A 26,093-nucleotide genomic window follows, 5' to 3' on the forward strand; every position below is an offset into this window, starting at 1 on the left:
TATTTTCAGAGAGTTTATTTATAGAATTTGTTATTTCAATTTGGCACAGAACTGGAAAATGCTAATACAATTTGGTGGGACAAGGAAAAATCCCAGACTGATGTTGGTCCTTTGGGGAGAAAAAAAAGAAATGTGAATTACAGACAAGGAACAATTGGAGCTGAAGACATTTTTATCTGAAAATGGGCTCTATCACCTGTAGACAATGAAAAAAAACCAAACAAACCCTGAAAGAACCTTGAGACCTTGGGATGATGTTTCAGAGTTCTCTAGTAATGTAGACTGAAGCTGAGTTTTAACACAGCCCAGGTTGTTTGCTCTGTTGGCAGAAGCTGAGCTCTGCAGAACTTCGCTTCATTTACTGTTCGTGTTTAATCTGGCTTGCTTCTGCTCACTGAATTCAGTGGGAACGCTGCTACTGACTTCAACAAAATCAGGTCTTTCACAGAGGGCCAGTGGAGCCTCTTTGGTTAGCAATGAAGCTCTGCACCCTGAGGAACAGAAATACCAAACGCTTGTAACATGACACTGAGAAGCTGTTTCCTTCTCCTTTTTATAATAGTTTAATCTCTCCTTACTCTTTACTTTGCATCTTTTCTGCATGTTCAGTACCACCAATCACATGAACCTCTCCTCAAGATGCCTTTATTTTGTTGGCATCTATCACACTTTTGGTAGGATCAGTGCGGGCCTTTGACCTTGACCCCAAACATTAACAGCTTAAGGATAAACCCTATAGTTTGCTACTGTGGTGCTCTCGTTCTGGGACCATTTCCACCTCTGATCCTCATTTACCTTGTCCACGTGGACTAAGAAAGGAGCAAAGATCAGGTAGGAACAGGAAGATGAGGAACAGCAAAGAGGAAAAGTGTCTCCAGGGGGAGTCTCAGAAGGAAACCGGACAAGGACTTCTGAACATCTCTGAGATGAGCTGAAAGAGCTGATGTGGCACCTGAAAAACACAACGTATAAGGCTTCAACAGCTTCTCAATATGACCCATGAGTGGCACAAGCTGGTTGTGAGGTGGGAAGACACTGGCAGCAGGTGTCAGCACTTCATTATAAAAGTACAGAAGGTGTGGTTCAGGTCAAACAGTCTTTGAGTCCTCTCAGAGTTACCACAGTCTTGTCTCAGCAAGCTACATTACAGTGAATTGGATATAGGACAGATTTGTCACTGAGGATAGCAGGTCAGAAGACAGACTATGAATGATAATTTGGCAAAATGAAATCTGTAATTGTGTGAAAGAACCTAACTCGCTACAACAAAGCATCGAAAAAAGCACAAATGGCCTGAGAGGGAACCATCCATCCAGGCTCTCCTTCCTTAGAGGCCATCTCCCCCACCTTCATCCTGCCTGGGCTTAAAAATCACACAGGCATTTATCAGTGGTCCATTAAAACTTAACTGTCTGGTTATCTAACCCCTGAAGGAAACAGAAATGAAACTATCAATGTAATGTAAATCAAGAAATGGAAGTAAGTTTCCTCTGCTACAACTTTTCCAGCACAGCCATCTGCTTCTTTCCTCTCCACGTCTCCAGTTTACTGTAAAAACAGATCCACGAAGGGACTGGGTGTAACTGGGGAGACAGAAGCCTACAAAAGCAATTCTGCCATCAGAGGAACTGCAATGGATCCACATCCACAAGACAAAGCAGCCAACCCCAGCTGGCATAACACAGAAGAGATCCAGCACAAGACTCAGTCACTCCTCATTGCCCTGTTCTTGGGGAGCACAACCTCCTGGATTTACATTGTTAAACCAGGAGCATGTAGCATTGCACAGCTGTTGTACAACTCCAACAGGTAAGAGGATGCTACAGAGACATTGGGGTACATCTGTTTGTAAACAAAAAAAAGCAGAGAGAAACGCCAGTGCTGACTCCCCCATACACCTCTTGACCTCCAACCACCATCTATTTAAAAGAAAAAACAAAACCTCTCACACCTGAAGACAATTAGAAAATCTGTTCACTCAAATGACTGTAAAACCAAGCATGTGAAACATCACTAGATGACCACTCAGCCTCACCTATATGGTTAATTCACCATTTGAGTAAGCCATCTTGGTTATTTTCATCATTAATATGCACTCTGTAAATCAGAACATAAACCCACACATAAACCCACCTGTAAACACCTGGCGTCCACACATAAACCCACCTGTAAACACCTGGCAAATATGTTAAAATCAAAACCTGTAGCAATATTCAACCCTTTTATTTCTGTGTCCATTTATTCAGGAAACATTCATTCAAGGAATGCAAGTTAGGACTCTTGGTACAGCACTAGGTACCACCTATGCTACCATCCACTGTTTAGCAGGATGAAAAAGAGAAAATACAGATCAGATGGCTTTAGAATAATTTCCCTTGCAATTATCTTAATCATAAAAGCCACTCGAACCAAAAATCCACTGTTGGAAAACTAACTCTAAAACAATATATTCTCCTATTTCCCTTGTTTGGAGCAAGAATGATACTGTTCTAAAAACTTTAAAAAAAAATATGCAAAGACATACTTTTGTAGGAACTACCTACACCGTGCAATTGTTTTAAGTAGCATCCCTAAAAATGGTAGGAGTGTTTTATGTGGAAAAGGCTAGAATGTAAAGAAGGGTGTTCTAGCCCAGCAGTGAGACACGAGTACGGTATGATTTCCTGCCACTCCGGGCATAAGCCTAAAGTCCCATCCAGGCAGCTGAGACCAAACAAGCACTGGAGCCAGAATAGCAAGATGTTTTAGAATGGAGCGTAAACATAGTCAAATTGCAACAAAGCAATCTAGGATTTAAAGGGGTCTAAACAAGCACGTCTTCCTACTGGAAGAGCAGGTATTTTAGCCAGCACATAGGATGAAGGAAAGGAGGGCTGGAGTTCTTTGTACCTTACCTTCCTAAAGAGAAATAATTTAGGCAAATACTTCTGCTTACTGCTCTACACCTTCAACTAAGATGCAAGTAACCCCTTGCACGATATGCAACATTATCTTATCTTTCATTTCTCACACAGAAGCTAAGTCTGATCACAGCTTACAAGAGGAAGTGATAGAACTGTACCCAAAATAAAAGCAGTCATGTTTCCACAAGGTAAATTTACATATGATTTCAACCTGAATCTAAAACCATAACCTGCCACAGACTTGGTATCAATTTTCTATATAAATATTGTGCATTCAACTTCTGTGACACAATTAGGGTTTTATACCAGGCTAACTATGGCTATTTCTCATATTTGAATTTTAATCTGTCTTTTAACTAATAAAGAAAATAGCTGCTTTTTTATTAGGCTTTAAGTAACTTAGATCAGCCTGGAGGAAAAAAAGCTGCAGTCTTGTAAAATATTACTAAAGCCTTGATAAACATCTGGTTTTTTACTCTTTACTGAGGTTTGGAAGCTCAAGAAGTCTTTCAAAATAGATCAGCCCCTTTTTAAAAAGGGCATATTCGCTTTTTTGACACAGCAGGTAGTAGTTTATTAAAATTAAAAATTGGAAGTTGCTTTGTGTATTATCTACACGTGTAAAAGGTATTTTCAAAACAGCAGCAATACCGTCAATTTTGGAAAAACAGTATCTAAAAAAACCCTACCCATACCAAAAAGCTAGTAGGACTAAGCTTCAGTCTACTTTGCCAGTAAGTTTGCAAAACAGAAGTCTGTACCTGTAGTTGTGCAACATCTGAGGAGGGTCTTTTGGAAATGTGAATATTAGCTAGAAGGCAAGAGGTATCTAGACATGCTCCACTACTGATATGAGGAGAAAAACCTCCTCTTAATCAGAATGGCAGTATGATGAAAGAAGTTAAAAATGAAAATAACTAAGAATTTGATTTAAACAGCCTAAGCTTGTACTGAATAAACTTTGAACAGAAAACATCTGTATTAAATAAGAATTTTAGCTTTCTTGAGGACAGATGGGAAGGCTATCTACTGATAATTCAAATAACAGGTACATTTAAACCTTCTGAAACCCTTCAGAGGGGTGCAAAGAACAACACCACAGATTATTACATTTTTGCAGATAGAAGTCCCCATATTTAAGAGATGCAACAAATCATCATTTGATATCAAAGGGCCTGCGTTCTGTTCTGTGTATATTGGACTGACAAAGAATATTTTTCAGTAGAGTTTTGCATTGTTTTACTTCAAGTGCCACATGTTCTTCCAACTTATTTGAAAAGATTCAAGTTCAAATGGTCTCTCTCTAGGTAGATTTCCACACACCAAGTAACCACAAGCTTTTTGGGATGGCTCAAGACCTTTCTGCAGAAAAGAACACGCCTTAACCTAAAAAGATAGAAAGTTATTTCTGGGCTTGTAGAAAAATTGCTGGTTTGTAATCTCGTGTTGTAAATGGAACCAAACAATCAATTTACTATTTCTGTTAAACTCATTCCATGTGACTCTACCCCATGGAAGCAAGCAAACCCACAAAAAAGAGGTACTGAAGGAAAAGGCTGCTTCTATAGGCACAAACACCAAATGATGAACAAGTCCTACATCAGAGGAAAATCCAGCATGCATCTTTAACACTGTACGCAGAAATCAAGGACAGGAAGTAACTGTTAAAAACTATACAAGGAAACGTTGCCTTCTTTTAAAAAGGTATATGGAAATAATTACAGTGATTAATAAAACACGGATATTCACAACCCATCTGAACTAAACTGGTTTACATCTTCAGGAAAAAAGTCAAAATAGTACAGAACATTCCTTTTTTTACCCCTCTTAAAAACAAGGAGGAGTGCCACACTGTCTAAGATAAAGTGTTGCTGCATATAAATTCGTGTCAACCTTCCTGTGCTTTCTGTTCAGGGGATACAGAACATAAAGTCGTGTTTCCTGCTAAATTGTTTACAGTTATCAGATGCCTATACAAATCAACCTTTTTTTCTACCCAATTAATTATGGAGTTGCTACAACTACAGTAACAAGATGCAACAGGTGCCAAGAAATTCCCATGAGAACTACTTAAGATATTTTATGAATCAATTTGGATTTTTCTTTAGTTCACCTATGTTCACAAATATATACTGTGTATGCACCTTGAGTATAAGAACTGCATGAAAACAGTCTGAAAAAAAACAAACATGGAAACTGAGATGTGAGGCAGTCAGTCCCCTTCCTACTTCTGATTGTTATTATTCTTATTTTATTCTTTTGCAAATACCACCACTGAAGAAACCCAATGCATGATTACAGTCCCCAAACCCACACCAAACTGCTTTGCTGTGCATCTTTCCCAGCAGGTTTTCACACCTGCTCTTCAGACAGAGCATTTGGAGGCTACAAAAGCACAACTTGTACTTCTCCATCAGTCAAGTTTATTTGTGTGATGTTTTTTCCAGATCTGGAAGTTTTTCAATTAGTGCTTTATGGTTCATGTTGATACTGGCTATAAGTCCTCCCTCATTGCCATCTGAGCCAGTGTAACTAATTTCTTCACCAGTCAGAGTAGTCATATGGCCACCCAATGCTCTCAACACTGCATTTCCAGCACATATGTCCCACTTCTTAATGTAGGTGACATGGATATACACATCAGCTTCTTCTTGATTCTTTTCAGCCACATCAAGGAGGGCCAACACTTTATAACCTAGAAGAAGTAAGTAGAAAAAAAAAGTTAAACCAAATTTTCCTATTCCTCAACAAAGGATAAGTCTACTAATAAGTAGATTTACGCACATGCAAGATTTACAAAAGTGATGTCATTAATTACATCATGCCATCCGGTATAATGGCAGAGGCACTAGTAAACTTTGTCTGCCCTCTGACCTGTAGAGAAAATTTGGAAAGGAACATCCCACCTCCCCAGACACACGTGCAAGATTTCTCCACTGCACCCCATTTAAAGCCTTGGGTATTTGGGACACATTTTCAGACAGCCTTTATGAATATGCTACACCCGCTTATGTGGAAAGACATAAGAAGAACAGGACCAGAAACTTGAATATAGTTTTGCTCTTCCTTTCACTCACTTATTTCTCAATCTCTGTATTATGCTGGAGTCTGCCTTTTTTTTCCCCCCCTCACACTTTTTATTACAATAGAAGGAAGATGCATAGACCACTCTAATAAAGCAATTCAGCCCAGGGCATTCCCCTTTATCATACATTATGCAGTACAAAGTCATTCCTCAAAACAGTATTCTTTTTCTCATGGAATTTTTTCAATTTTTTCAACTGTTCAATCAATATCCTTGCTCCATTAAATCGTTCCTTTCTTTGTCTTCTTATAGTCAGGCCCTGGAGAAGATCTACTATAATCAGTTACACTTTCACTTCCTTTATCGTAAGAAAACTCGTTTAGATTCATTGTCAAGAGCCTATGCAAGATCTTCTTGACTAAACAATCTGTAAGGGAGCTCTAACCTTCCATATTAAAGGCCCAGAAAGATATATTTCTGTAAAATTCAAATTTTGCATGGCTTTTCTAAGACTTTAAAACAGCTATTGCTTCCCACTAGTACCTCCCATATTTGCATTCTGTCAGTAACACACACAAGGATATTGTGTCAGGTTACAAAAAGAAAGCTAAAACCTCTTTGGACTGCATATGAGGTAAACAAAAATGGACTTTAGTGAGTGATGCTAGTTTTCTCTTTGGACATAAATGGAAGAAAAAGAATCAAGCTTTAATGGCTTTTTCTTAAAACACTGTTTAATTAAATGTCCTACTAGTTAACTAACAATGAACACATTTGCTTCCATGATTCTATATCTGGTCACACCCTTTTTGGTGCCATCAGTGAATGCACAGCAGTGTGTTCAATGAAAGGACCACAACATCACTACTGGTTATTAACATTAATACTAACTTGTGAATAGCCTGAAGCCTGAACTAAGTTTGCATGTAGTTTTCTATATGTAGAAGTGTGCCAATTGTCAAATGCTTGCTTTTAGAGGTGTGAAAAACAAAAGGTAAGAGGAAAAACAGAAGATGCCACAATTACATTATTTTTTTCTAATAACAGCTATCCTATTAAATCATTCAGAAGCAATAAAATGAAGAGGGTGCTTAAGGAACCAAACCTGCTCCACCAGCGGGGATTATCACAGTCTTATTTCCAAACGTCTGCCGCGCAACCTGCTCCACTTTTCCTGCGTGGGAGCGGGATACGATAATCCGTGGAGTTTTCTCATTGTAGGAGGAACGAGCCTTTACGTTTGACCCACCATCCACCATTGCCCAGGCTACAACAGAAACACAAATTCTGCTAAGATTTACAAAAGGCAACCTCTGTTAAGTGTAAAGATAAAACGGTACTTATCCGAGATAATGGAGTTGATGCCTCTGACTTAATTTCCCCTCCCTACTGTAAAAGAGGTGACAGAAGAAAGGGGTGCATGCCCACATGTGCACACAAGCAAACAGAAACAGTCCTCCCAACACACACACTTTTGTGCATATGGCATTACCCCATGCCTGACTATTCTTGTGCCATACTTCCAAAAAAACAGAGTAAGAGGGAAAAAACCCAAATAGTAATATCTAGAACCTGTGATTGAAAAGCCACCAGAAGTTAAAAGGATGGCTCCGAGTCAGAAATAGAACCAATATTTCCTCAAATAACATTTTTATAAGAACAAGAGATGAGCAGAAGTAGAAAAAAAAAAGTTAAACCAAATTTTCCTATTCCTCAACAAAGGATAAGTCTACTAATAAGTAGATTTACGCACATGCAAGATTTACAAAAGTGATGTCATTAATTACATCATGCCATCCGGTATAATGGCAGAGGCACTAGTAAACTTTGTCTGCCCTCTGACCTGTAGAGAAAATTTGGAAAGGAACATCCCACCTCCCCAGACACACGTGCAAGATTTCTCCACTGCACCCCATTTAAAGCCTTGGGTATTTGGGACACATTTTCAGACAGCCTTTATGAATATGCTACACCCGCTTATGTGGAAAGACATAAGAAGAACAGGACCAGAAACTTGAATATAGTTTTGCTCTTCCTTTCACTCACTTATTTCTCAATCTCTGTATTATGCTGGAGTCTGCCTTTTTTTTCCCCCCCTCACACTTTTTATTACAATAGAAGGAAGATGCATAGACCACTCTAATAAAGCAATTCAGCCCAGGGCATTCCCCTTTATCATACATTATGCAGTACAAAGTCATTCCTCAAAACAGTATTCTTTTTCTCATGGAATTTTTTCAATTTTTTCAACTGTTCAATCAATATCCTTGCTCCATTAAATCGTTCCTTTCTTTGTCTTCTGATAGTCAGGCCCTGGAGAAGATCTACTATAATCAGTTACACTTTCACTTCCTTTATCGTAAGAAAACTCGTTTAGATTCATTGTCAAGAGCCTATGCAAGATCTTCTTGACTAAACAATCTGTAAGGGAGCTCTAACCTTCCATATTAAAGGCCCAGAAAGATATATTTCTGTAAAATTCAAATTTTGCATGGCTTTTCTAAGACTTTAAAACAGCTATTGCTTCCCACTAGTACCTCCCATATTTGCATTCTGTCAGTAACACACACAAGGATATTGTGTCAGGTTACAAAAAGAAAGCTAAAACCTCCTTGGACTGCATATGAGGTAAACAAAAATGGACTTTAGTGATGCTAGTTTTCTCTTTGGACATAAATGGAAGAAAAAGAATCAAGCTTTAATGGCTTTTTCTTAAAACACTGTTTAATTAAATGTCCTACTAGTTAACTAACAATGAACACATTTGCTTCCATGATTCTATATCTGGTCACACCCTTTTTGGTGCCATCAGTGAATGCACAGCAGTGTGTTCAATGAAAGGACCACAACATCACTACTGGTTATTAACATTAATACTAACTTGTGAATAGCCTGAAGCCTGAACTAAGTTTGCATGTAGTTTTCTATATGTAGAAGTGTGCCAATTGTCAAATGCTTGCTTTTAGAGGTGTGAAAAACAAAAGGTAAGAGGAAAAACAGAAGATGCCACAATTACATTATTTTTTTCTAATAACAGCTATCCTATTAAATCATTCAGAAGCAATAAAATGAAGAGGGTGCTTAAGGAACCAAACCTGCTCCACCAGCGGGGATTATCACAGTCTTATTTCCAAACGTCTGCCGCGCAACCTGCTCCACTTTTCCTGCGTGGGAGCGGGATACGATAATCCGTGGAGTTTTCTCATTGTAGGAGGAACGAGCCTTTACGTTTGACCCACCATCCACCATTGCCCAGGCTACAACAGAAACACAAATTCTGCTAAGATTTACAAAAGGCAACCTCTGTTAAGTGTAAAGATAAAACGGTACTTATCCGAGATAATGGAGTTGATGCCTCTGACTTAATTTCCCCTCCCTACTGTAAAAGAGGTGACAGAAGAAAGGGGTGCATGCCCACATGTGCACACAAGCAAACAGAAACAGTCCTCCCAACACACACACTTTTGTGCATATGGCATTACCCCATGCCTGACTATTCTTGTGCCATACTTCCAAAAAAACAGAGTAAGAGGGAAAAAACCCAAATAGTAATATCTAGAACCTGTGATTGAAAAGCCACCAGAAGTTAAAAGGATGGCTCCGAGTCAGAAATAGAACCAATATTTCCTCAAATAACATTTTTATAAGAACAAGAGCCCCCATAACCCTTCAAAGCAGATAGCAAAAATAATATTGAGTCATTTTGTTCAGAAGGATAGTAACGCTAAGGAAGGAAATGGCTCAGGAGGATGGTAACACTAAGGAAAACTTGTGATGGTGTGTTTCGGAGGATTTAGAATACACAACCTCCCACTTGTTTCATCAAGAGGTTCAAAGCCAAGCTTGGTAGGTGGCATCCCCTAACCATTAATTTGACATTTACTTAGCAGACTAACCAGCAATTTCATCTCAGTAGAGGGCCAGACTGTATGGCAACAGGCTGAATTATGAGTAATAACAATGCTTACTGCCCTTATTGCTTTGTATTTGCACAGCAGTATTAGGAACAATCCTACTCACAACACATTGATATTTCCAGCTTGGCAAATGATCACTCTTCACTTGGAATGACAGAATTCATTGCATCTCATCTGATGCCACGTCTGAACATTTCACACTTTACTATTATAAAGGAAGACAAATTCTCAAATTTACAGCACTAAAAAAAATAAAAATATTTCTTCAGATGGATGTTGATACTCAGAAAAATACGTTCCAAAATACCCCAAGATTCTTAAAGCATATTGGAATATGGCATATACTTAAATGACTAGAAATTAAGTTCATATTTAAAAACAGCACAAAGTATCGAGTGTTCAATAAGCAAAAAAGAGAACAAATAAAAAATATATTTATTCAGTCTTAGTTTCTGTGCCAGAGCTACTGCATAACTTCACAACTCTAGATGTCAGTATTGCCTAAGGGAAAATAAGAACAGAAATTCTGGTTTCAAATATGTAAGACTTGAATGCTAAAACTGCTTTGAAGCTTTCAAAAGTGGATATATATTGCCAAATTTTCAGCCATCCTCACTGATATATCATTAATACTAAAGAATTAATTAGTTGTACCATTAAAAGCATGTCAGAGAGTCAATAAGGACATGCTACACAATCTTGCCTGTTACATACAAACAGTTGCCATTAAGATCTTTAATCTACCTTTGTTATTCACACTGAATAAACACCAGCTCCTGGGTATAATATCATGGACCTAAGTTCTTCTCCTGAATGAGTAAAGTACCCTTCTACTAGTGACTAACAGCACATATAAGACTGGTCAGAACGTGTAGGTTTCACTTTCTTTGGTGTGCTATAAACATTGATTGAAGTGGTCTTAATTTTAAAGCATATTTTCAGTTAGTTTGGTTTAAACGCATCATTTTTTATGTTAAACAAGGGCAGCATTTTCCTTTGTGGTTTTATAGAACAGAACACATCTGCAGCTCTAATTCTGAGGTCTGCTTCAGTGCTCTTTTGCCCCAGGTACTATTTTCTCATTCATACATACAGATGTTCTCTCAAACATCAAATTTTAATTAACACTGTGACTGAAGATGCTGGAAATACACGAAGGCATGAAGGTACCTGTATATGACGAGAAGGGCTTGTGTATCACTCCTATTACTGGTTTCCCATTTACAGCCACACAAACCATTGTCGTGACGTACTGTCGAAGATCCTCTGTGGGCAAAACCAGAAAGTGAACCAGTTTACAGCCAGATGCCAAGAACATAAAAAGAAAGCAGACCCGACATTATAAAAATGTTGTGCTTTTAAGACTAGTCTATATTCTGCCTCTTACTGTAGAACTTTGTTGTATCTTCAAATAACCTTGAGGTTTTCAAGACTTTAAAGACTTTTCATTTTTTTCAGCAATTTTTCCTGTTGAAGCTGGATCTGGTAGGAATATAGATTACTCATCTTTCGCAGTATGTATTTTCAGGGAAATTTGTTGCCCCATATTCTCCTTTCTCTGTCCCACCTCCTATTGATTCAAGGCTGATAATTCAAATCCCAAAGAATATTCACCTGAAAAGGTGACTGTATCAATGGAACATTCACAAAATAACCTCTATTTTTCTGTTTGTTCTGCAGTATTTATCAGCAAGAATTGTAGTTACATTGCCTTGAACTGCTCATGTGACATCTTAAAACATTTGAAAATAGGGAAGGTTGAATTATGCATGCTTTTTTGAAAAACGATTTTTTTTGTATCAAGTTCAATAGGAAATTCACTTAGTATTCCCTTTAAATAAACAAACAACAAATATTCTGAGATAATTAGTGTTGCCACAGTAATAACTGAAATAAATGTGTAACTCCAGCAGAATTCATAAAGGACAGTTACCATTTATTTTAGCAATTATTTAGTGGCAAGAATATCAAAGTAATTTCAGGGTTAGTATATGTAAAAGTAAATGATGCGCTCTGATAGAGATTTCATTATGCACTTTGTGCAATTAAATCACGCAAGCTTTGACGTAACACACTTTAACAAGAGATGCCATTTTAAATACTTACTATTTTGTCTCCAGTTTAAAAGGCAGACACCAGAATTACACACATGATTTGTCAACAAGAATCAGCTACCTGTGTATTCTTGTGTAGCATCTAACGGATCGATCCAGACAGTAACACTTTCTGCTGGAACCTCTTTAGGCTGTATTTTTTGTTTTATGTCTTCAGGAATACTGCGATCCCAAGGGATTGTCTCCTGATCAGCTGTATCAACACGCTCTTCAGAGTTTATCTGTAAGACAATAAAAGTAGTTGCATTAACTTATCAGACATGGTAGCTGTGGGACTTGGGGAAAATTACAGGTTTGTCAAGTTATCTTTTCTTTCCCCATGTTCACTCCCAGCTAGAACTGTGTGAATTGGTAATTTTTCAGCAACTTACAAGCTATTACTGTCATGCGACAAACAGTGGAAAACAACAATCCAGAATTTTTACTGCGACCCATACCACAGCCAGATGCTGTTTCTTTGGCTGCAGCTCTTGCTACTGAACGCTCTCACAGTACAAGTCAAAGGTGTTTTTTTTTTTAAATCAAAAGCTAAACGTAGTTGCTTCAAAGCAGAACATTTGACTTGGGAGAATCATGCGGTACGGAGAGATAGTAGGGGTCTAATATTCCATTTATACAGATCAGTGGATGCAGATTGAAATGTACAGGTATTTTATCAACAACCACTTTGCAGCCTGTGGTATGACTTGAGGGAGTAGGAACCCTGGTATATATTCCTGCTTCTGGCACTGAGTTACAGCAAGCAATTTAAGCAGCTCAGCACAACGTAACCATTATAAAACTACCAGATGTATGTTATTTTATAAACAAGTTAGTAATATTCTATGTCTGTCTTTAGGATAGGTTGGGCTAAGGACCTAACAAGGCCCATGAAGAACATTTATAAGCAGCAGTCAAAGGTCACACTTAAGTCTATTATCACTTGCTGCCTAGCTTAATGAATTTATTCTGGACCAGAGGGCATTTCAGCATGCTGAACAGTTTGCTCCAGTAGTGGGGCACAGTCCCAATCCGTTGGATAGAAGAATGTTCTGCAAAACCCAATACAATGTCATTGCAACTGCAGCAGCAAGGTATTGTTGGATCACAGGAGATGAAGTTAGCATAGAACACGTACGTAATTATTCTCATGTTACAAACCAGCACATAACCTGGGGAAATATACATCAATCTGCCTTAACCCATCCAGAGCAGCTTATGACCACTGCAAACACGGTTTATCGGAGTGTTGTAACGCGACTGGACATAAGTAGTGCTAACAGGAACGTATATGAAGTTGGACTAGAAGATTTCCAGAGGTCCTTTCCATATCATTCTGTGATTCTGTGAAATTAATCCCATTTACTTTTAGTTACAATACAGTTACATCAGTAGACTACCATTTCTATGCTCCTTCTGCCAATAAAAAGGAAATCATTGCACGTGCAACTTTCAAGCTTCAGCCTATGTGAACCCTTCGGAAATGCATCACTTCACTAATTACTCAGTAGGATGATCCTTATGGCTTAGATGTGTCAGTTACGTGTCTGAAGTTGAGTGTAACCGATTTGGACTTTTAGCACATTTTGGAATATGAGGAACACGAGCTTTTTTTTAATTCTTACTAACGTTAAAGGTGGCTTTCTCTAATATAATTCTAAAGGGATGCCAAATGGACTAGCTGATGTCCAGTCAAGGCAAAATAGCAGGTCCACATGGGATGCAATGTGTCTACAGCCTAGAACCACCCATTTCCCTTTACTTGCTGCAGATAGAGTTGAGGCTGCGAGCTCCAATTCTGATATCTGACTGCTAGAGCAGATAAACCCCCCCTGACTAAACCCACCTGTTATTACAGATGTAGGCAAGTGACATTGAAAGGCAATGAAAATAAAGAAACAATCAGACTATGATTGAATGTTACAGACTTAGTATCAGCAAGATTTTTACATAATTCGCATCAAGACATCACACACCTCAACTCTAACAGATCATTATCAAAGGGTTAAGGGCCATCTTCTCCAAGAGAATTCAAAAAAAGTAAGCAGGCAGAATTGCAGCAACTCCAGCCATACATCATAGCTGTCTTCTCATGTAAAACCATTGTACGCCAAACACAGCGCCCTTGAAGTTGCCGTGACATTTACAAATTAAACATCTGTCACTGTACAATAAACCTGACGATTGTGTTTTCCCCTAAGGAAAACAGTCCTGCAAAGTCAAGATGACTAGTTCCACAGACTTGGCAGCCTCAACACAGCCCCCAGGCAGTTTAAGTTCCACTACAGCATATTACGCACCACCGTTAAGAACACATTTCCTCAACAGAAGGAAGGGGCCTCCAAAAAGTTAAAGGGTTGCAACCAATCCTCAAAAGGAATAATAACTTGTTAAACCTGTTGTTGCAGTACACTAAAGTTAAAAGACTGAAACTATCTGAAAGGTATTGTTTTCAGAGAAAGACCTCCTGCTAGTTCAAACTTTCTAGCAGTGGCCATGAGGCTGCAGCGTTTATAACGCCTGTGAGGAGCCTCTCAACAGCCGTGATTAATCTGCCAGGAAACAGGGGAAAAAAGGTAATAGTGATGACACTGCAGAGCCACCTGTAGGAAATAAATAAATAAATCAAAGAAATCGACCAGGTCATTAAGTTTTTCCATTCATATGACCATCTACTCTGTAGCGCTGACCAAATACTCTACAAGTCATACTCCAAGTAGAAATTTATAGCCATTACGCTACATGCAGTTATTAAATTTATTTGTTGCTAGGAAGCTACATTAAAAACATGCCTTTGTGTTAATATGATGTTCCATTCCTACTTGTCATTGTCATTTGCTGGAAGCCTCCAGAGGCCATGACCTAACATTTCAAGCTTTTCTGTAGTGATATGGATACGTAGTTGACTGTATTCCTGAGTCTTTACTCGGAAACGGGGACCAGCTATGCATCCTGGAGTAGCTGCTGTGTTTTGGATATATATAGTATGACAATAATGTTGATAACATATTGTTTTAGTTGATGCTAATTAATCATAGAATGGTTTGGGTTGGAAGGGACCTTAAAGATCATCGAGTTCCAACCCCCTGCCATGGGCAGGGACACCTCCCACCAGACCAGGTTGCTCAAAGCCCCATCCAGCCTGGCCTTGAACCCCTCCAGGGATGGGGCAGCCACAGCTTTCCTGGGAAACTTGTTCCAGTGCCTCACCACTCTCACAGGAAAGAATTTGTTTCTAGTATCTAATCTAAATCTCCCCTCTTCCAATTTAAAACCATTACCCCTTGTCCTGCCACTCCTTTCCCTGACACAGAGTCCCTCCCCATCTCTCCTGTAGGGTCCCTTCAGATGTTGAAAGGCCGCTATAAGGTCTCCCTGGAGCCTTCTCTTCTCCAGGCTGGACAACCCCAGCTCTCTCAGCCTGTCCTCACAGGGGAGGTGGCTCCATCCCTCTGATCATCTTTGTGGCCCTCCACTGGACCCGTTCCAATGGATCCATGTCCTTCCTGTGTTGAGGACTCCAAAGCTTGACACAGTACTCCACTTGATTATATCAAGTCAAGGACTTTTTCAGCTTCCCATAGAACCTGAGAGAGATTATGGACAGGACAAGCTGGCCAAAGGAATATTCCATACCTTAGACGTCATGTTCAGTATATAAATGGGGGTTGGCCACTGGGCAGGGATCCATGATCACTGCTTGGGGCAGGCTGGGCAATCATCGGGTGGTGAGTGATTGCATTGCATCACTTTATTTTGTGAATTCTTTTACCATTATTATTTTCTCTTCCTTTACTGTGCTATTCAACTGTATTTATCTCAACCCACAAGTATTTTTCCTCCTTTTTCTTCCTCTTCTCCCTATCCTGTTGAGGTAATGGTGTGAGTCAATGCCTGCATGGTCCTGGTTGCCAGCTAGGGTTAAACCACGACACTATGGTAGAAAGACAATCACAATGGCAAAAGTTTCAGATAATAGGTTGATCCACCAAGACACCGAGTGAATTAAACTACATTAGTGTAAATAATTATAAAGTTTGCATGCTTGCAATCACATGCATAACTTTGCATATACATCCCCAGCCTCCACTGAGACGGCAGACCAAAGGACCCTGCTAGCACCATGTTCCTCAAACATTGCCACCCCCAGTCTAGCAAGCCCTGTTTTATCCCTTTCCCTTTCAGATTCAGATAGCAAGCCATCACACAAGAACTTGAGAAAGCAAGTAGAAGACAGAAATAAATAGCTATTTGGGGCTAGCCACCTAACAGCAGTAGGCTGTAAAAGCCTGCCTCAGGAAGTTCTGTAAGCTGCCCACCAACACCAAGTTTAACTACACTTAAGCCATCTTCTCCAGTTATGCTTGAAGGGAACTCCCTCCTCACAAAGAAGCACTTCATCAAACACAGAGATTTAATAAAATACATGTAAATTGTGAAGGGACTACTGCTGAAACCAAAAAAGTTGTCAACCAAAAAATTTCATAAAGAGGCAGTCTGGAAACATCTCACCAGCACAGAAACTCTTCAAAACAAGTCCAAGGTGCAGGAATCCTGTAACGGATGAGGGATGCTGCTCACAGAAACCGCCAGCAGCAGAGGTCCAACAGCAACATTAGGACCAGTACATGGTGTACCTTCTGAAACATCCAAGTGTTCCCAGCCTTCAGAAACCCATTGCCCAGAAAACACTTCTCCTCTGGCATGTTGGTGATTGGAATATAGAACTGCTCAGGGACACGTGAAGCAACTCAGAAGCGTGCTACAAACCCGTGTGGATAAACGCAGTGCTCTGAACAAACAGCCAACAGTCCCAACCATGTAAAGACTTCAGGGAACCTCACAGTGGCTTGTTGTCCTGTGCTGGACTACTCCCTACCAGCACTTCGCCACGTCTTTGTGGCAGCCCACCACCCAACAAACCCACTTGAACACCAGCTAGCTGTCTGTGGCGAGGTGAACAAACTCAGGCTTTTTCATGGCTTGAAAGAGTAGGACACAGCTGTAGTTTTGTCTTTGAATTCAGACATTAAAGATGAATTAAACTCAAAATACTTAAAATAAACAGAAGTTTCTGTTCAAATACATAACTGATTTTTTCTGAATAAACATCAGAACATGAAAATGCAATGCTTTTCTTAGAAAGTGTTTGGTAATATACAAATTTTATTTAAATTTATTACCACCCCAACTTCCCCACACCTTTATCCATCCGAGTTGGACTAGATGACCTTTAAAGGTCCCCTCCAACCCAAACCATCCTATGATTTGAATCAATAGACTTAACCATTGAATCAGACCATGAAAACGAAAAGCCTGGAGGCCCAGACAAAATAGCGTACATACGGGAACGTTAGTAAAACATTAACAGATGTTTGACTTCGCTTTCTGTTTTGTTAGGGCACTAACTCTGCATGACATACACAGCCACTTCATCAGTGACCACCCAAGGTAAGCATTACCCATACCCAAGACTGACACTTAACTTCTCCACCTGTATTCATGTGACAGACATGGAGGGACAGAAGTAAATAAGTAAATGCAAACATTTCCTATGATTTGAATCAATAGACTTAACCATTGAATCAGACCATGAAAACGAAAAGCCTGGAGGCCCAGACAAAATAGCGTACATACGGGAACGTTAGTAAAACATTAACAGATGTTTGACTTCGCTTTCTGTTTTGTTAGGGCACTAACTCTGCATGACATACACAGCCACTTCATCAGTGACCACCCAAGGTAAGCATTACCCATACCCAAGACTGACACTTAACTTCTCCACCTGTATTCATGTGACAGAGACAGAAGTAAATAAGTAAATGCAAACATTTACAAACAATAAACCAACAACGATTCTGAGAGTTTCCTACTTGCCAACTCACAGATGTTCCTCGGGGACAGCGGAAGATATTTTATCTCTATATGCACCTTCTAGACTAATGTCCAGAGCAACCAGTAAGAGGACACCCACAACTACAAGCCTTGAAGGGCTCACTGATGTACTACGTGGCTGCACAGGGCGGTATTTGATTTGTTGTTATTTAATTGTACTTCTGAGATGTTGCATTACAAACAATAAACCAACAACGATTCTGAGAGTTTCCTACTGGCCAACTCACAGATGTTCCTCGGGGACAGCAGAAGATACTTTATCTCTATATGCACCTTCTAGACTAACGTCCAGAGCAACCAGTAAGAGGACACCCACAACTACAAGCCTTGAAGGGCTCACTGATGTACTACGTGGCTGCACAGGGCGGTATTTGATTTGTTGTTATTTAATTGTACTTCTGAGATGTTGCAACTCAGGGGAGAGCAGTTCAAGCAGCAGCCTTTGGGCTTTCCCTGCTAACACATGAAGCCTCACACCTTGCCCCTCCAACCACTGCTCTGAAGAGCTGAGTGCCCTTAAACCCACTGCACTACAAGTCCCACTGTTCTACCTCCCATTTTCTCAGCTTCTCTGTTTTTTTTCCTTTAAATGTATCAGAGGTGAAAGCTGTCTCATCTTCTCACAGCATCTGTACATACCCAAATTGTGTGAAGGAATGGGATGCCAAAACCTCTGAACATAAACACCCACTCAACAAGTCAGGACATATAAATATGCACAACAGGAGAACACTCTCCAGGACATGAAGAGGCGGGGGCAAAGCACTGTATTTCCAATAACTGAGGAAAGCACCTAACTTACTGTGGTTACAAAACAGGGCTCCAGAACCTGCTACAGGAGGAAGGACTCGCATTCACACCAAGAGTTAGCTCACCTGTAGCCAGGACCATTCCTGATCCCACCCCCTCCAACTTTTGAATTTGGGGACAGAGGGTAGCAATTTTCACTATGAACGAAAGTTGCCTCCTGAAAGCTTATGTTAATTGACACTGAAAAGAATGCAAACTCGGAAATCAAATTATCACTTCATTTTTAAAGCTTAAAATGCCTTTAAGCTTTAAACAATTTGAATAGTAGCCTTGCCAGCAGAGTAAAAAATTCTGATTATATTCAATACACTGACATCTTTAAAGCCAGCTGCTTCTTTTTGACAGGGTTCTTTTTCTTCTGAGATTACCACAACCCATTACAAGGGAAAAATGAGCTTTTACAGGTGATCATCTTCGTGTCTTTCAAAAAGGTTCCTCTTCCTAGGGTTCAATTCACAAAGAGTTTTAGCAGGGTAGATTTTGTTATGAAAGGATAGAAAGGGTCTTGCTGAATCACATGGGTCTCTAAATAAATATCTTGTTAAAAGACAATTAAATATGATAAAAATATAAAGTATTTTTGTATATATATGTGCAAGGTATAAAAAAATATACTAATATATAAAATAATAAAAGGTATAAAACCCACTGGTCTCATGTTGTAATTTAAACAATAAATACTTCTATAATAATGCAACAAAACAGAGGTGGCACGAATTTTTCAAGGCATGGAAGCCCAGACAGACAGAAGTTTTCCTCTACCATGAACTACATCTTCGTTTATTTTAATGACAAGACCCACTTCATGCAGAAACAAGATAACAGGATGTGGGAAGAAGAATATGGACAAGCCTGAATGTCAAATAGCTTGATTAGTGCTTATCAAAATTCGTTACATGGCTTTAGTCATTAACTCAGCAGGAAGCAGAATGAAACAAATACATTTTCATAAATGGTAAAGACTTATCAGGTTAAAATTCTGCTTCTACTGACTTATGACGAATAGAATTTGGTGAAAACAATGAAAATGCAACAGAGGGAATCAGCATGGATCACAGAATCCACAGTTTCCACTAGTAATCTACAGAAACAAATGTCATTTTAAACCAGTAAAAGTAATAAAGTCACTCGCTCATTAGCTCACTCATCATTTCAGTAGATGGCAAAATTCTCTGTTACAGATCTATATGGCTGCAAGTCTAGCAAAGAGAAAGAAATGACAAGCTTGTCACAAGAGTTGCAACACTACTTTTCATTTTAAGAAAACATCCAAATAAGGCCACGTTAGAAACCTATCAATGCAACAAATAACACCAAGTAAACTTTCGCTGTGAGTGCCTATGCTACTAAGAAACTCAAATCTCCAGATGCACAGCTGACAGATTAAACACCCTCAGTATACACACAAGCCAAATGAACTACCTGTAATTACATCCGAAAAGATAATTGCAGAACTCATTACCATAACGTTACAGGCTTTAACTTCTTTTTGTGTAGAGAGAGCCAGCGTAAGTCAGCAAGCATCAACTAAAACCCATGTTAAGAGATGTATTTCCAGACAGCACCTACTACTGTGATTTCAGATTAACATTCACATTTCTTGCCTTGCTTGGAAACCTGTTGGGAATTGCTAAAATCATCCAGGTCAGAAAAAGGTTGATTTTGTTAAAAACCTTAAGACCTGAAGATGCCATTCTCACAACATGAGGAGACAAACAAATTACTGAAATTATTCAGCAAAGCACTGAAATCTTTCTGAAGCCTAAGTAGTATTTTGTTTCTTAAACCTACTCTTTAACATATCTGTCTTTCCCACAGAATCAGTATCAGATGCAGAGCTTGCCATCTCAGGTGAAATTCCAGTTTTTTAAGTATGATAGTTGGCACTATCATACTATTTAAACCTGCCTGTAAACAGCAGACTTAAACCTAGAAAGTGCTTCAGGTAGCTTGATTGAAAAAAAAAAAAAAAAAAAAATTAATTTAGAAGAAAATCTCATCAAAAGTAAATCTGACGTGTTCTTGAATTTCCATTTCAAACACTGGTGCCCGATACCAGCACTATCATGCACAAACTTGAAATGAGGTATTTATTATCTGTCTTAACTGGGGAAGAGACAGAAGAACCCCTGGGTTTGGGGCGGTGGCAAGACCAATAAAAAGATTTTTGAAGAGAAAGACTGGGACAGAGGGAGACTTCATTTCCATCAGTCACGATAAAATAATAATAATTAAAAAGAAACAGCAAAGGATGTTTCTCTACTCAGTTTTTACACTAGAAAACAAGACATACCTGGTGCAACTATAGAACATAAATCAATGCACTGGTCAAAAATAAGCCTAAACAGCTGAAAAGGAAAGTAAAGGGGAGAATTCACTCTCGCAAATAAGACTGAAGTCTGCAGCCTGTGAAAATAATGCCAGTATAGTGCAGAAGTAAAATAGCAAAAATTGTTTGGTCACTTTAGAATTAGCTTTTTCATAGTTGGAGGAGCAAGGGACTTTGGCCACAAAGCCGGTTTAAGGAACATATCTTCCTCTGTCAATCACTCCTACCTTTGTGAGCAAGTTGGGCTGCTCCTTCAGATGTGCTGACACAGCCTGTTGGTAGGGACATAACGTTAATTGGCCCAGGGTATTCCTGAATCATCTTTATTTTATGTTTTTACCTTGGATACATTCAGATACCAAACTCCTGACACTGACCCCTGGACAAGCAGTGTTAGACAAATGGAAGATCCTGATGTGTGGTGCTGACAGAGAAGCTCTTTTAGCAGCTCACGCTGCTGAAGCCCCAGTATCACGAGAACATCTCTGCAGAGAAGCTCTTCTGGGCAGAACATACTAGTGTTTCTGGCCAGTCTCTAACTGGATTGGACTGCCTGCCAGTCCCATCTCCTCCCAGCAGCAGGGCTGGCTTGAGCATCTCCTTAATCCCTTCACCTGATTCCCATCCAGTCCTTCTCATCACACCACCACGGTGCCAGCACAAGGAGTAAGTGGGGCTGCACGGAGCGCCAATCAGGAAAGCAGTGAAGTAACACAGAAAAGATAAATGACATAAATCAAAATGAAAAGAAGCAGAGGGGATGATTATAGCTGGATCAGAGCTTTAATTAGTTCTCAGCATGACAAACATATAGATGAGGACAAGACACTAGTAGCGCAGGAGCAGTAAACAACTCAAGCCTGGAACTAGAGTTGTTGACTTTATGAAGAGAAACCACTGCACAAATTCTACCATTAAATGTATTTTGAAACCAACTGCACAAACACACTTTATAGAAGATGCATGCAAACATTCCTTGCTGTATGTTGACATGCCATCAGACAACACCAGGTAACACCTGAGTTAGATAAGAGAGGAAGCGGAAAGTCAGATATTTCTCTCTCATGCCTGTTTCTGAGGGATACAACATCAATGCTCAATACATTCAACCTACTACACAGTGAAAAAACAGAATTGATCTGCTCCTCTTTGGTCTTACCTAACCTAACTGTGAGGACTGATGCAAATGCATCTATTTCTAGCAAATAGAGCAGGTGATGTAAGCAGTGGAGTTCCTCTGTAGAGACAATGCCTTCGCTTAAAAGAACAAAGGCAAAACATTTTCTATGGGTTTGGGTTCCCCTCCCCCCCACTCTTCCTCTGCTCAGATTTAAAAAGTTTTTTTTATAAATCACTACTGTCAGGATTGTAAGACTCTTTCCAGGTTGATTTCAGCTTCTGCAAGTGAGAAGCCCAACTCTTCCACCTTCTCTTAATAATCACACCTTAAGAGAAGGTCTGCTTCAGACAGACCCTTAACGTGCTTCCCCTTATTACATCCCGCAGCACAATACAGGGAATCCACAGCTGCTCCCTGGCTTCAGTTTATTTCAAGTCAAATGACTTCTCCCTTGATTTCAGCTTCTGCAAGTGAGAAGCCCAACTCTTCCACCTTCTCTTAATAATCACACCTTAAGAGAAGGTCTGCTTCAGACAGACCATTAACTTGCTTCCCCTTATTACATCCCACAGCACAATACAGGGGATCCACGGCTGCTCCCTGGCCTCAGTTTATTTCAAGTCAAATGACTTCTCCCCCTGGTTATTTTTAAACATTAGAAAGCCATAGCTATTCTTACAGGATAATTAATGGATCATTTCCTTGGCATTATAGGCATATTCTGGCACCCAGCTTTTGTGCGGGTTTGTTGGATTTTTCCCCCCCCGGCTGCAGCATTTGACACCAATTTAAATGCTGAGGTACCCCAGGTCCCCTGGTTATTTTTAAACATTAGAAAGCCATAGCTATTCTTACAGGATAATTAATGGATCATTTCCTTGGCATTATAGGCATATTCTGGCACCCAGCTTTTGTGCGGGTTTGTTGGATTTTTCCCCCCCCGGCTGCAGCATTTGACACCAATTTAAATGCTGAGGTACCCCAGGTGGGCTCAAGGACTCCATGATCACAGAATGATATGGGGTTGGAAGGGACCTCTGGAGATCATCCAGTCCAACCCCCTGCCAGAGCAGGTCCACCCAGAGCAGGTCCCACAGGAACAGTAAATCAACATTTTGCATAAGTTTACTCTTGGAATTCTTTCAGGTTTTGTTTGAAAGCTTTTCTTAGTAGCATCTTCTCTAACAACAAGCAAAGATAGGTTTTATTTGACTTCAGCAATTTTTTTTATTCTGGAGTCTCACTCTGTCCACAGGGGTAAGGCTACAAATTATGATGCTCCTTACAAGATTCAGTTTTATACTGCCTCACATGAAAGGTGTCTCGGGAAATCCTCTCTAATCCTCATATTCACACCAAAATGGCAGCAGAACTGTTCGATGAAACAGCAGCAGTTTAAGATGTGTTGTGCTGAAGGCACGTGTGAAGGATTTGCAGATTTCAGATGAGACCTTGTCTTCACACCCGAGAAGCGTGCCACGTGTATATAGTAAACCAAAGTTTTTATTTTGGTTTGGACGAATGTTTACAAATTCATCTTCATCGTAGTATAGACTTTAAGAGACAGCATGTCTTATCAGTATGCACAGCTTTGGGGGTATTTTTTAAATGCCGCAGGAGATCAGCTGTTATTATCCAGATCATGTACTCAGAATACTAAATATCCCAGAGCTGATCTGTCAGATTGATTGAGTTTGAGCGCTGAGGGTGTCTAGGAAGAGTCTGAATGACTCTGTATTAGCTGAAGGATCTGTCAAACAATCTAAGGGGGGTGGGAAAGGGAGAAAAAGAAAAGAAAGAGGAAAAAAAAAGACGTATGTTTGAGTTTTTCCAGTTCCACAGATTTACAGACACATTTTTAGCTTCATATTGTGTTCGAGAGCACATCTGCACGTTAGAAAGTACCACCTATTTTTGAAGACGAGCAGCACAAGTCAACTGTAAGGAAAATAAAAATGAGTACTGAAGTTTTTTTAAAAGTAGATATTCAAAGTTTAATGCCCTCCAAGAGGACACCCCAGGCACCGGAGCAGAGTCCACACAGAAGGACCCCACAAGGACACTGAATAGCATAAGAGAACAGGGGACAATACCTTTTCCTCCTTTAACACACAGGGCCTGCCATTGACAAACAAACCCAGCAACCTTTAGAACACAACCTCCATAATCTTTCTGCAGAGAAAGGTCAATCACGTATCAAATTCACTTCAAATATTGAAGAACCCTATGTTTCCTTTAGATTTCATATTCAATGGGTTCTTTACAATGCTTATAGGGAAAAAAAAAAAAACACACAACCCCAAACAAAACCCCACAAACCAACACTACGCACCACCCTGAGGAACTTTGGAAACAGCCACTGAAAGCTCATTGAATAGTAACTAAACTTGACCAAAAAATAAACTGAACTATGCTGCTTTCTCTCTCAACCTGTCCAGGGAGAGCACGCAACCATCACCTTTGAAATCCAGACTTCGGGTTTTCTATTCTTTTCAAACAACTGTAAAAAGCTAAGGAATTTAAGACCAATGAATGCAGAGAAGTTCCCATTTACTAAAAGCCAAAGCAGAAACGAAGCCAACAAAACCCGAAAAGCTTTGGAGGACAGTTCTAGCTTGAGTCCAACCTGAAGTGCTAGAGCCAGATTTCGGAAGGGAGCGAGAGCAGGGAGGGGCGTACACCTCTGAAAGAGGAGAAAACTCACTTTGCCCACGTCGGCAGCGGCGATCCACAGCGTGACACAGCCCTCAGCTTATCTGCCGTCCCGCAGCCACCAAGAGCTACAAACTCAAGCTATCCTAACGCTCCCTTCCTAAACCTTGCCTTCTCAATCCCTTCTCCTCATTCCCGACTCTCCCTGTAACTTGAGGTGGGGAAGGAAGGACCAGTAAGACAACAACAGCACCATAAATTTGCGTGGAACCGGCGCTATGAGGATTACCTTTACCCTCAACCAGAGAGCACATAATCCACAACGATTAGACTATGTGGTGGGTTTTTCCCCGCACCCCTTCACCTCCTCTCACACCCGAGTTATTTCTAAGGCCGGGTTTCACCCGGGATGGGGCTCCGCTCCCCCACCATCCAAGCTCCTTCCCCCGCCACCCCAACAAACCTTTGCCAACAGGCAAACAACCCTGAGGGGGGCACCGCCACAGGATCAGCGAAGGGAGGGAGGAGAGAAAACAAACACAGAAAAAAAACCCCAAAATAACAAAAAAGCAGAATAAGGGCAGTATTTCCCGCCGGCGGTTGCGAAACGGAGCACACCCCCCCCCACCACCACCACACACACACACACACACACACAAACGGCCGAGCCGCGGCGGTTGGCCCCGGGGCGAACGTTATGCGGCCCGGTAACGGCTGGAGCTTACACCGGGGGAGGAGAGCGCCCGGCCCCGGCCCCGGTCCCCCAACCCACGGGGAGGAGGGATGGCGGCACCCACCTGCACGGCGGGGAAAGCGCCCTTCAGCAGGTAGAACATCCTGCGGTTGGAGAGGAGGTCGCCGCTCGTCAGCTGCTCCTCCGCCCCCTCCCGCGTCTTCCCCTTGGCCTTGGCGTTGAGGACGTTGCCCTCCCGCACCCGCTTCACCTCCTGCCCGCCCCTGACGGCGGCCAGCACGGAGACGGCCAGCAGCTCCCTCAGATCCACGGCGCCGGCGGGCGCGGAGCCGCGGGGGGATTCGGGCCCGCCGGCCGCCGCCGGTTCGCTCAGCATGAAGAAAGCGAAGCGGCCGGCTAGGAAGCCGGAGTAGAGGTGGTAGAGGACGCCCAGCCCTAGCAGGCAGAACACGGCCATGCCGAGCGGCGAGAGGCGGATCCCCATGGGGGCCATGGCCGCGGAGGGAAGGGGGGTGTATGTGAGGCACGGCGGGGCGGGCGGGCAGCGGTACCGGAGCGCTCACCACAACCCCATGGCGCCGCCGGGGCGCTCCGCTGCCTCTGGGTGCTGCGGTGGCGGGACCGGCCCGGCTCCACGCTCCTCAGCGGGCAGGCG

At 40.9% G+C, this 26,093-nt stretch overlaps 1 protein-coding gene across 1 annotated transcript; it reads right to left on the reverse strand.

Annotated features, from left to right (window-relative positions):
- On the reverse strand, positions 1–26,093 carry IMPAD1 (inositol monophosphatase domain containing 1). The gene is made up of 6 exons (XM_014952653.1): positions 25,542–26,093; positions 12,021–12,180; positions 11,016–11,111; positions 9,024–9,185; positions 2,177–5,598; positions 1–2,143 (listed from the first exon to the last, which is right to left on the reverse strand). The coding sequence occupies exons 1-5, from the start codon at positions 25,929–25,931 to the stop codon at positions 5,327–5,329; spliced, it is 1,080 nt and encodes a 359-aa protein (XP_014808139.1). The 5' UTR covers positions 25,932–26,093; the 3' UTR covers positions 1–2,143; positions 2,177–5,326.

This window comes from Calidris pugnax, unplaced genomic scaffold, assembly GCF_001431845.1.
Source record: "Calidris pugnax isolate Ruff unplaced genomic scaffold, ASM143184v1 scaffold182, whole genome shotgun sequence".
NCBI classification, from domain to species: Eukaryota; Metazoa; Chordata; class Aves; order Charadriiformes; family Scolopacidae; genus Calidris; species Calidris pugnax.

Coding starts and splice junctions, on each gene's coding strand:
- IMPAD1 (XM_014952653.1), bottom strand. CDS start 25,931: ATGGCCCCCATGGGGATCCGCCTCTCGCCGCTCGGCATGGCCGTGTTC. Junction 12,181..25,541: donor GCGCTTTCCCCGCCGTGCAG/GTGGGTGCCGCC, acceptor ATTGTCTTACAG/ATAAACTCTGAAGAGCGTGT. Junction 5,599..9,023: donor AATCCCCGCTGGTGGAGCAG/GTTTGGTTCCTT, acceptor TACTTCTTCTAG/GTTATAAAGTGTTGGCCCTC.